This window comes from Lepidothrix coronata, unplaced genomic scaffold (genome assembly GCF_001604755.1).
Source record: "Lepidothrix coronata isolate B3197 unplaced genomic scaffold, Lepidothrix_coronata-1.0 Scaffold68, whole genome shotgun sequence".
In the NCBI taxonomy this organism is placed as follows: Eukaryota; Metazoa; Chordata; class Aves; order Passeriformes; family Pipridae; genus Lepidothrix; species Lepidothrix coronata.
In genome coordinates this window covers 195,730-208,624 of record NW_016690248.1, presented here as the reverse complement: position 1 = coordinate 208,624, position 12,895 = coordinate 195,730, and the positions used below count along the sequence as shown (strand labels likewise).

Sequence of the window (12,895 nt, the reverse complement as noted above, 5' to 3'; positions counted from 1 at the left end):
TGTGACATTTAAGAAGACTGTGTCAAATTCTGGTTAATAATCAGCTAATTAGGATTCTGCAAAACCAAAAATTGGTACTCACCCCCTGACACAGCTAGCATTGCAGCTGGGGGCCTGAGCCTCAAGCAACTTGCTATGGTATCGTTACTTCCTCAGAAATACGGTGTGTTGCATCAATTAAGCATGGATGTATTCTGATGCATCTATCTGAATGCATTAAAGATGCATGCTTAGTCTTGAGTATGCTTTTAGGTGACTGCGGAATCAGGACAAAGTTCAAATATGATCCACTCAAGTGTATGATGAACTGTAATAACCAGAGAATAGGCAGTTTGGTTAAAAACTATCTCAGCCAGTTGAGTACTGTAAAATTGCTATGACTTCTGAGTTTAGATACAGCAAGAACTCTTGAATAAGTTAAAACTAGTGAAAAAGTTTCTGTTTTGTAAAGGATTATATGTGAAACGTAAACACAATACAGACAGAATAATAGTCTGTAGTACATTTTGACTATCATGATATTTTGCTGGTGCATAGGCATCTAAAAAGTAAAAAAAAAATAAAATTTGCCTGACTACTTTAATTTTCCAGTCTGATTGCAGTAAATAAGCAAGTAAACAGCAGAGGTGAAGAAAAATGCATATAATTTTTAAATCCCTTCAGTTAACACCAAACAAAAGCAAGTGTGGCTAATCTAGGGCATGCTGTTGTCAGCGTGCGTGCGCAGAGCAATGAGGGCCAGATCCAGGAGTGGCCCTAGGTGTGGCAGTGCTCAGCTTTGCCACACCTATCTGCAGGCGCCCTGACTCTGGGACTGGAATTAGGAACATCCAGTTCTTGCTCCTGGAACTTTGTCTGTGCTTCCTTATCCAGTGAGTGCATCAGGTAAACCTTCCCAGGTCAGGCTCCCATCGCTCCTAAGTCACATCAAATTTTCACTGACTGGTGCCTTCTCCTCTGTTGAAGGTAGAGCATATGATCAGTTCTTGAACCACCAAGACACAGAAATGTTGCTCTGCCATCCTACTTAGTTACTAGAATTGGGCCTTGTGTCTTGATTCAAAGGGATGGAGAGGGGTTTTCCACCTTGTCTCACTGCCTGTAGCCCTGTGAGAGAGAAGGCTCTCTGGTGCATTCCTCTCCCCATAATTTCCTGCTGAACAGCACAGGCATCTTGCCTCTGTCATGCCAGGCAGCATGAAATCCACCTCGAGACTCCCGCACTGCCCAGGAAACCTTGGTGCTTAATCTGGCATCGCAAATTCCTTTCTGGGGCTAGGCACTGAATGCTTATGCTTGGCACTGCCGAGTAGCAAACCTTTATGAACAGAGCTCTCAGGTCTTTTCAGCTGTGAGGAGCCAAGAAGATAGGGTCACTTGAAATAGCAGCTCTCTCAGTGTTTGAAGGATCCCAAAGAAAACTGCAGCACCTCATTATGAGTCTTTAGCAAATATGTTTCCACAGAAGCACAGTTTCACCAGAGCTGAAATGTTCCAGCATTTCCTAATTTTTATAGGGGATTTACCTGAGAGGTTTCTCTGACCCTGGCTGTGATCATGACACTGTAGGCTTGGTTTAGAGGGAGCAGGAAAGACAGTATAAGAAAGAAAAACCTGAAGTTGTCAAGCAGAACTTAAACATTTTTACAAGGTACATTTTCATAAAGACATTAGAAACATGGTGCTTTTTATTCCAGCATAGAACAAGGGCACATTTTGAAATCTAATAAATTGCCTTGAATGGAATTATTTTCTGACTACCTCTACTTATTTCTTGTGTGTTGATACTATAGAGGTGTGCTACTCACATGCTGGTAAGTATATTAGGTGGGACCCATTGCACCTGTAGAATGCTAGAATCTCTAAGCAGTGAGACTAGTCTACTTACCCTTCAGTTTTGCTTAATTTTTGTACTACTAAAACTATAAAATATTGTGTAACTGATTCAGATTCCCATTATGTTTAATCACAAATGCACAAATGAGAAGCGTTTCTTCTGGGAACTGAGCTGATATCCTTCCAACACTGCTCTCCTGAAAAAAGGTTTATGCTGTTCAGGGATACTCATCTCAGTGCCATTTCCAGCATCAGAAAGCACTGGAATTCACCCCAAAAGTAGCAAATCTAAGGACTTCTGGCTTTAAACATACCTGTACTTCAGGCTAGTGTCCTAGTGCCATTTTTGCCATGATATGTGAAATATGTTTACTGCTGTTGAAGTTGGGTCAGTGCATAGTCTGGAGCCTAAGAACAGGGTCAGAGGAGAAGAAAGTAGTTGTAGTCCTGCATTCAGCATTAATTCCTGTACTGCAGAGAATCTGCTCCCAGGGTGCTCCTGACCCTGTGGTTGTGGATCTGTCAGAGAACGGAAGATGTCCCTCATCCTGCAGGGCACCTGCACATGACTTGATGTGCACTGGATTCTAAATCCTAGCTCTTTGCCCTCAAATCAGGAATGATATGCATTTGCATGTAGGCAGGCAGTCTTTCAGGAGTTTTGATGCTGTTTATATGAATAAAAAGCATATTTAATTTAGTGGGAGCCTTTCCATTACTTCTAAGGATGGAGTCCCAAGTCTCTGGGAGGGTATGAGCTTTCCAGAGTGACTTGTAAAGAAGAAAATAAAAGATTTTTATTTTTGTATTCGCAGTAGATGTTTCATTGCCCTTGTGTTACAACTGTCTAGGATTTTTTTTTCCTTAAAGGCTGCATTTACAAAAATTCCTTCCTCTTGAATTTGTATTAAGAAAATAATGTAAAATTTATTCCTGAAGAGTTTAAAAAAACTTTTAGCAAAACCTACTCACTCAGGGGAAACTTTGTGATCGCTATATTGGAAAGATTGGTGTTCTGCCAGTACAGAAACTAAGATAAATCATAAAATGTTTGTGTGGCTGAAAGCTGAAGAGTCAAGTCTCCAACCACAAATTCTTGTCTTTTCCAGGGTCATTACCTCTTCTGCCAATATAGGACATTGGTGATTCTGGTTTTGAAGAATGACAGTGAGTTTGGCAGACATTCTAATGAGTCACATCGACTGTGTTTCTAATTATTTAAAGCAGTCTGTGTTCATCCAGAAAGGAAATAAAAATGCAGCTTGAGCTGCTTGCCTTTAAAAATAGCCTTAACAGTTATAGAATATATAAGTAAAAAGTCAGTAGATTAAAACAGCCGCCCCTTGCTCCTTCTTAACCATTTGGTTTTCCTAAGTTTAAGTTCCGGCTTTCTTTTACCTGGAAAAACTCCACGGTGAGAGGAGACTTAACAAAAGAGGTGTTAAAAGATACAGAAGCCTGAAATTGGGAAACTCTATGTAAACTATACCAATATTGCACTAGTTTAACTGTTTGGACTACAGGTGTGATTTTTACTGAAATAGTTTTACTGAAATAGACGCCCGTTATTACCACACCCAGTGTTTCCATGCAGCTCTCATTTAAAATAATTTAAATGCTTTTTAGTTAGACAGGAATTGTGGGATCTTGTGGGTGTGGATAGATTTCTATGTAATTATGCGGGCCAAATATAGATAAGGAGGAGTCTGGAAAAGATTGGCATCACTGGGACCTGGAATGTGACCTTGGTGCATGAGGTTGATCGTTCTATTAGATTGGCCAGAATAAGTTTCTTCAAAACTTTTCCCATTCATTACCAAAATTATCCTTAAAGCTGTCAACTTCTACAAGTAATTGGAATCTTTAAATCAAAACTGCATGGCTTTGAGAGTTTTAGTAGGCTAAGGAACATTCAATCATTAAGTCCTCATTCAGAACCTTTTTTTAATTAATTTTTTCAGTACTTAGCACAGATTTTGATGAGAGAATCCCAACACTGCTACTTGATATAATACAGAAGAATTAACATAATAATACAGGCTACAACTTACTGTCACTTCATGGAAAATGTTACTTCTCATAAAATTAATTAGGAGGCTCCACCAAAAATAATAATTACGTCTGTAAATGCTTTCTCATGGTGGTGGAGAAAGTGACCATGGATGACTGGGTGCAAGTCACATGTGCTGCTTCTCCTCACTAGCTTTGAGATTCTAAAAGATTTCTAAAAAATAATTTAATGTACTCCTTAAACTCCTTTGTGAAGCTGTCCAGGGGTAAAGGAGTGGTTAGTATGATTTTTTTTTCCTCTCTCTAGGTCCAGTTTGCCCTAGAGAAGTGTTTTGACTGTGTTTCTGGTGCATTCCACATTATGAAAAACCCCACAGTTTCACAGAGAACCGTTGCACACAGTTGCTCCACCCAGCCTAGCTGTTAAGTGGAATGTCCAACTATTAATATGTTGCTCCACCACATTAACTGAATTAACTATGCTAGCCAACGTACTTGCCTTGACCTGTTGTGGTTGTCCAGTTCAGTCTTTGCAAAGAAAATGAAATTTGGCTTGTGATTGCTGTTTGTTTACTATAGAAACTAAGATAACAGAATCTAGAATAATCTTGTGGATTCTCTACAAATAACCATTTTCCTTTCTTGTATTTGACTTTCCTTTGAAGGCTTTCATCTCTATCACAAGTTGCCCTCAATAGTACCTGAAAGTTGTCTCCTCATTCTGGTCGGATTGCTTCTTGGTGGGATTATTTTTGGAGCAGAGGAGAAGTCTCCACCTGTAATGAACAGTGATGTGTTTTTCTTGTATCTTTTGCCACCCATTGTACTCGACGCTGGATATTTTATGCCAACTCGTCTTTTCTTTGAGAACTTTGGTACCATATTCTGGTATGCTGTGGTGGGTACACTCTGGAATGCCATCGGCATTGGAATTTCCCTTTATGGAATTTGCCAAATCAGTGCATTTGGTTTGACTGATATCACATTGCTGCAGAATTTGCTCTTTGGCAGCCTCATTTCAGCTGTGGATCCTGTGGCGGTGTTAGCTGTCTTTGAAAATATTCATGTCAATGAGCAGCTTTACATCCTGGTGTTTGGAGAGTCTTTGCTGAATGATGCTATAACTGTGGTAAGTTACTTGATAAATGATTAATTGATAAAAATGATAAAGGATTGTTTACATACCACTCCATTATATCTCTTTGTATTTGGTTATTACAGTTTGCTAATAGTTGTAAGTAAAAGAGTGCTAAAGTGTCTATGTAATTCTTTAAACTTTAGATTTAGAAACAATGGTAGTTTTACTGTACCAGAGTAATGTATAATGGTAGTGTATTTACTGTAGGAATTTTACTACTTGATCACTCTGGTTTCTGTATCTTTGTAATTCTATTCCTTCTGTAATCTGAAACTCGTTCTCCTCACCTGCAGAAACGTTTTTGGGCAGGAGAGGGAAAAGGGCCAGTGTGGGGTCTCTCAGTGATTCACAGGAAGGGTCGACAAATCACTGAGATGGCACTGAACCCGGTTGAGGTTAACTTTTTGCATGTGCCCATCCAGTTGGAACTGCCCTGAAACCACCAATACGTGTATCCCAGGCTACAGATGAGATAGGACAGCCACCTGGAGGCAGTAATTTCTAATCATTAACTAGCTGAACTAGGTTTGTGGTGCTGACCTGAGGACAGCAATCTGCAAATTCAATTAACACCCCTAATGTCCCTTGTTTGTACCTGATGACACTATGTCTGGGACGTTACTCCTATTTATCCATGACTTACTTGAAATTCTGCCCATGCCAACTATGTCCTGGCATGCTTTCAGTTTTGTGAGACATGGAGGTCTGGTTTTTCATATGCTAGAAGGATCAGAAGGATTGATGAACTGAATCTGCACCTTTCCTGTCTCTTGCTTCTTATTCCTGTCCTATTCTGTGCAGAATTGTCCTTCTGTTTTCACCTCTTCTTGGACTTTGCCTCACCTTTTTTCCCCTTTTATCAGACTTTGTCTCACCTGCTTAACACATGTGTATCTCATCATTTAATCTGAGCCTTGGTACTTAAGCCAGTCCTGTAAATAAGTAGGTGTACATACTGAGTTTCAGAAGGCTCAACCATTCAGTCATGGCTGGCTCTGTCTCTATTCACTCTAAGCAATCACTTATGTGTTGGAATTCTCTAGATACAAGTTTTTCTGGGGCAAAAGGATCTGGTTTTATGTTAACATAAAAGTTGTTTTTTGCTGAATTTTTCCAACCAAAATCACTTTTTTTTCAATCATAGTCAACCACCTTTCCACTGGAGCAGCAGTTAATACAGTAAGATTTGCTACTAAAATACTGCATCCTGATGACAGGAGTATTCATGCATGCCATTGCCCAATGGCAAATTACTCTAAACCATCCTTTTTGTAGGGGCTGGCATGGCAATTTAATGCATGGCATAATTACTGCCTTCTCTGGATGTAGTCTTTCCTTATGACTTGCCTGCCCAGATGCCCTAACACAGGGAAGTTACTCTGAGGAGTCTGTAGGGCCAGCCCAGTAGTGCACTGTCCTTACATATACTCATGAAGGAGTGAAAGGAATTTAGAGTACCTTTGGTCTTACTTCCCAGCTATAGCTTAAAGGTACGACTTGGCAAGAGATCAAGTAGTTTCCAAATGCACGGCATTGGTCTGCTAATGGTTCCTTGTTATGTGTTTGCACACCTGCAATCATGTGATTATATTTGAAATGTGACCCAGGCTGTCACTCTGGTGGGGTGCCCTTAGAGGACCTTGCCTCCCCTGCCTATAGCAGTGCTCCTGGAGCAGCCCTTGATGGGATGCTGCTGGGGTCACTCAGTTGTGTGCTGTAAGGAGATGATGTTTTGTAAATACTCTCCCTTTCTCTGCCCTTGTGTTAGAGGGGGAGCTGATAAAACCAGCTAACAGGCAGAGCTCAGAACCTTTCAGCTTTCATCTGCTGAAGCCCTTGAGTCCCACCTGCTCTGGCAGGTACCTGCAGTGGGATGGGAGGATGAAATAGGAGGGGAGTTGAATGCAGATTGTCCATCTGTGAAAGCTACCTAATTCCTATGTATCAAAAACCCCAGGAGATGCACAGATAGGCAGTGCAAAACAGAGTGGCTTTACTAAACGTACTTTCTAAATACTTTAAGCCCTTCTTCCTGCTATCCTGCTTGTACTGCCTGGCCGCTCCTAATAAAAGCTTTCACAGAATAGCAGTGTCATCTGTGCTTTCCCTTTTCAGACAATGTCCTACCACAACTTCATTTTGTATACAAAGAAAAGTGTGCACTTCTCAGATGGCCTTTCTTGTCTGATAGTTTTTGCAATATGTCTGTGCATTTGAATGTTCCTTTTTCCCCACTGATGGAATTTTGGAGCTTGAATTTGGCTGAGGACAATGTTTGCCAGTTGGATTCTTGGTCAGAGTTGGTGCTTTACCAAAAAAACGAGTCAGGGATAACTAGCATGGTTATGTTAAATGGTAAAATGACAGCTGAGTGTTAGCTGTTCAAATTCCAATTCTGGGCTTAAAATCACAAAGAAGGAGCCAGTGTCATTACAATAATATTATTCCCATGTTAGAAAACATTACAGAAATACTCTGTATTCTGCCTCTGCTGAAAACATTACTTTAGAGTGCTTTAAAGTCATTTTAGAATTAAAAACTAATAACTGAGAACTGATGAAAATAAGCAATTAGTGCTTCAGAGATACTCTGAGACAAGATTAAAAAGTGATCAGTGACTAATATTGCTTGGTGTAACTTTCAGTGAGTTCAACTGAAGGCTATGGAGTAAATGCAAATCTTGAACTTCAAAAAATTGCCATGTTCTCATACGAAATGCATTAAAAATATGACCAGAGTTAATGTTTGACACCTGGAAGTTTAGATAGAGCTGTAAAACTGAACTGCTGTAGAGTAAAAGGGAAGAGAACCTGATTTTGATCTCATTTACAACAGTGTAAATAAAGGACAATACAAATGAGATTAAAATCATGTTCATGACATTCCATAGTCCTAGGTGCTGCTTCTACCATGGTTGAGGTACAAAGGAGAACATTGCTTTTCTTCTTTCAAATAACTTATGGCAACAGACTTGAGATTTATGGGGATGTCTCTATGTGGAACAACAGGCTCCATTCTCTTTGTAGGGTGTATTCCTTGCTGTGAGGATGAGGTGATGTTATGGAAAAGCTATTGCTCAAGTAGATTAAAATTCTCTGCTTCTTTACAAGCACCTTGCACTGCCCTTACTTTGGAGACTTGCCTTGTATATATTTATATAGTTACCTTTTAAAATATAAAAAAGGCTATTTAAAACTCCAATTAAAGAAAATAATCATCTTCCCTAATACATTCCAAGAGAGTATTCTGCCAGGTGAAATTCTGTAGTTTCTTAGAGAAAAACACTACTCTAGGATCATCCCAAGTTTCAACAAGTGACTCAGGGAAACTCCTTGCAACCTACACAAGTCAATAGTATTTTTTCTCCAGTCTGTGATTCACAGAGTTCTGGGAGACTGTGAACTAAGAAACCCTTGTAAGGTGACCAACAAAGGTACTCCTACTGTCAATAGGTTTAATTCTGGTATACTTCTCTTCATTCAAATCCATAGAATCCACAAATTAAAACAGGTGGAAAAACAGTCAATCTTATGACAATGCTTTCCTGTCCTGCACACGACATAGTAACAAGGAATGGGGCAACAAGGAATGGGGCAAAAAGGCTGGAAGTCTGCCTCAGAGCAGCAAGTTGAAGGGGTTAGTCCAGGTGAAAAGGGACACTTCTCCCAAGTGGACTCATCCTGAGAACATCATTGTTATCAAATGAATAGTTCATGATCCTGCTCTTGTTGTATTTTTTGCTTTGTAATGAAAATTACTGTTGACCATTCTAGGTTTGATTTAATCTTCTATTTTCATGCTTGCTCTGGAATATTTTTTCTTTTCTGTTTCAGTTGTTTCCTTTCACTTAGCTCAAAGGACCCATAATAAGCCATGACTTTGCGATAAACTTCTATCTCTGTAAGACCTATCCAGTTTTGGCTAAAAAGTGCTGAACAACTTATGTTCTGTCAGTGAGAGAGAACAAGACTGCAAACATGAGAAATCCTTCCCAGCCACTACTCAAACACCTACACTGTTGGCACTATGCAAGTGCTGATAAAACATTGTTCTCTCAAATAGCATTCTTGATAGAGAAACCTGTTTGGTTCACTAAGAAGTCCAGAAAGAAAGCAGAGGTTTAACTCCTGCAAGCAGTCAAAGATGACTGGTCTTCACTGGCTTAGCCTGTGAACCCTCTGGGATAGGAATAGGTACCTGTGACCCAACTTAGATCTGTACAAGAGGACAGTGTAGCTGTCATGGTGTTGCAGGGCTGGGAGCATACATGCAGCACCATGGAATGCTTAAATCTCCCATGTGAGTCTGCAGATGGGGCAACCCTTTTAAGGTTTCTTTAAGAGTAACTGATTCCATTGTTGTCTATTTTGGAGTAATTAAAATACTGGATATTAGAGAAATGTGGACTTTAGATTGTTTTGTCTGTAAACCGCTGGATTCCTAATGGTCAATAAGTTAGAGAAAGAGCACTTACTTAATGGACACAACGTTTCTTTTACTCCTTGAGGTGGTCACTGTCCATCCCCACCCCCCTGCAACCTCCCTACTCCCCCATGCTAGATGAATCTGTGGTCTGATTCAGTACTGCATCTCTCAGTGTCATGTAGATCAAACACATTGGAAAATAACCTGATTCTTCACTGATTGTGAAACAATCTTTTTTTCTCTTTCTGTTTTATTTCTTTTATCTGGGGGAAATCTGAAATTGACATTTGTGGAGAAATTAGAAGCTGTGCAAATAAGTGAATTGAAAGAAGAATTAGATAGATCTATGTTCCTGGCTCCTGGAATGGCATAGGTTAAGAAACCTGTCCCATTTGCAAAAATGGGAGTATTGATTTTTACCCATCCTTATGCATCTCCCTGATATATATGCATGATGAATAATATGCCAGAGATAAACAACAGCATATCTCAAAAGTGAATTCAAGAGAGATACAGAAATTCAAACTTCAACATTTAAGCAGAGGAACATAATGACATGAAGGGAAATTAAGAAGAGTTCAAAAACATAATGTGCTTTCTTTTTCTTCTTAGGTCCTGTACAATTTGTTCAAGTCTTTCTGCCAGATGCGCACAATTAAGGTTATTGACATATTCGCTGGGATTGCTAACTTCTTTATAGTGGGGATCGGTGGAGTATTGATTGGAATCCTTTTGGGATTTGTAGCAGCCTTTACCACCCGTTTCACCCATAAAATCCGAGTGATTGAGCCACTCTTTGTCTTCCTGTACAGTTACTTGTCATACATAACAGCTGAAATGTTTCATCTCTCGGGCATCATGGCGTAAGTACCCCAAACTTCATTAATTATAGCACTCAAGTAAGAATGCGTAAAGAAATTTGAGAGAGGATCAGATTTTGCAGACCTTGCCATATGGCATTGTTCCACAGGGCATGGCAGAGATTCTGGCTTGAGGATTTCCGGCCTCTTCCCTCCAGCTTCTACTCCATTCTCTCAGCTTGCTGCCACACCAGCTGTGTCACTAAAACTGCTCATGGCAACACATCATAAACCATATCTTTGAAATGTTCCAAGTTAAAAATATTCACTTGTATTTTCAGGGGGCTTATTTTTAACCCAGGTCACTTTGGTGACCTGTGTCCTCATGTGACCCTAGAACTAGACATAAGGGCATGGATGAGGAGTGGCCCACAGTGATGTAGGGGCAATGGTGGCAGGGAGGGAGTAGGAGTGGTAGGAACTTCATGAACTGCCTTCACTTTCGATGCCAGTGTATTGTGAAACTGTGTCTAACAGTTAGTCATGTGAGCGGCCAGTAAGTACCATTCCATGAACACAAGGTATGTATCATTAAGGCAAACTCCTGCTGGATTATAAGCACCATAAGGACTCGTTGAATGTACAATTTGCAGTGCTATGGTGATATAATCTGTTAGTTTAGTATTTTGATATGTGTGCTTGCGTGTTACAATGTTCTGTATATGCCCTATATAAAATAATATTATTCTTCCCACTTCCAGCAGATGAAAATATTTTTACTCGTGTTTTTTCACTCCTGGGCTTCAGTAAAAAAAGAGCACAACCTCTCTCTTTATTCTGTTTATACTTTAACAACCTCAACTTTAGAAAGAGCCTTTATGACATTTAATATACTTAAAGGTTTTGCTCTGGTTCCAAGTAATATTTTTAAAGGCCAACCTTCTTTAATGACTTTGTATTGTTCTAGTGGCAAATATGAGTCATTCAGGCATTAGGAACATAGCTTTTTGTGTAAGCTCTGATGTTACTTCTTAGGATCACTAATACTCGATAATACCTTATCTGATTATTATCTTTTAGGCAAGTGAAGGTAGGTTTAATATCATAGTAACACCAGGATAAGGTTTTCTGGGGCTGGGAAGAAATTTACAAGGAAACTTAAAGCTGATGATTTCAGTAGTATAAAAATAGAAATATGCCATGAAGCAAGAGGGGTTGGTACTTTAATGTAAGTAAAGAGCTAAAGATTGCATGTGTTTCCTTCTCCGATACGAGCCTAAATAAAGCAGCATATGCATCCACTTTGACCGAGTTCATAAATGTGCCATCTCTTTCCATAGCTTCTATTCATAGCGTTTGTGTGGTTTTTAGTTTCCTCCACCTCTTAAGCCAAATGTCCTTGACATTCTATGATCGAATACTTAAAGGGTTTCTAAACCAAAAACTTGTGGCTAAACTGTACATGGAAAAAATTGTGGCAGTTTTCATGAAAATACTGATTTGGACCTGCTGCATCCAAGACACAACAGAAAGGGCATGGCTGGTCTGCTGGTGGGTCAGTGGACCCACCACATGCCAGTGCCTGCAATCAGCACACCAGTGCTTCCCACAGCACTAACAACCTAGTTCATTTTCCTTTGTAACAGTGGCCCCTGAGTGGGTTCAAAACAAAAGAGAAAACAAAAAGTATTTTTTCCCTTGAACAGCACAATAGAAAATAAGTTATCTTTGAAATGTCTTGCATGTTTTTTACTCTAAGCATACTTTGTAATAGCTAACAGGCCTGGGTACCTCAGTACCCCCCCCCAGGCAAGATGCAAGGGCTCTCTGCAGCCGTGTAGGATCTCAGCTGCCATAAGCCACAAAGTGTGTCCCCTCCCAGCAGTGCTTCTGAGAGCCTTAGAGCTCCTGCAATCTCTGCATCTCCTTGGAGTAAATCTACCCTGTGATTTTCACATTTAATTGGCCTTTGAACTGCAGAGAGTAATTTGCTCTGTGTCACAGTGCAAAAACACACAGCAGTATTGAATTCTCTGTTGTTTTCTGCAACGACTGACTCATGGCAGGATTGCTTGGGTCTGACTTAAAAATCAGCTCCAACATGTAGTTGGACCAAATGACCTTGGAATGTCCCTTACAACCCAGATTGTTCATGCATTATTTGCTTCTGTGGCCATTTATAGTTTAGCCTGTGGGGAATAATTGCCTGATCTCCCCTTTTTCACCAATATCCATGTGAGTCTGTTAAACAACTGATTCCCACTTCTTTCATAACCAGGTTCGTAAAGATACTCAGACCTTGTGGTTACATGCTGTACCATATTTTAGGGGAAGGACATGAGCAGGAATGTACAGTGTTATCAAGTAAATAAGATACTTACACAGATTGCTTCATTCCTGGGCAAGTAGGAATTCACTGGCAAAGGAATAAAAGGTGCTTGTCACTCTTCTGATAACTAAGGACAAATGATTCTTGAATCGTCTGTGTAACCCCTGCACCAGGTTACTTGTCTGAAATAGTGAAGGGACTGAACCGTGTCCCTATGAACTGCAGTGAGAAAATCCTCTTCAGAAGAAGAGGGAAGAGCTTCTACTGTAATTAGAGCTGGGCATGAATGAGGATCACGGGTGCAAAACATACAGATGTGAATCTGAACTTCATTTGCTTGGTTCCATTTCTAATCAT

General features: G+C 40.0%; 1 protein-coding gene across 1 annotated transcript in view; it reads left to right on the top strand.

The window, feature by feature from the left end:
- The window catches only part of SLC9A2 (solute carrier family 9 member A2), a 32,968-nt gene that overhangs the window by 1,192 nt on the left and 18,881 nt on the right, over positions 1-12,895 (top strand). Inside the window, exons 2-3 of the mRNA XM_017818389.1 lie at positions 4,512-4,975; positions 10,022-10,272. Coding sequence (XP_017673878.1) covers positions 4,512-4,975; positions 10,022-10,272 — 715 coding nt within the window. The remainder of the gene's footprint in view (positions 1-4,511; positions 4,976-10,021; positions 10,273-12,895) is intronic.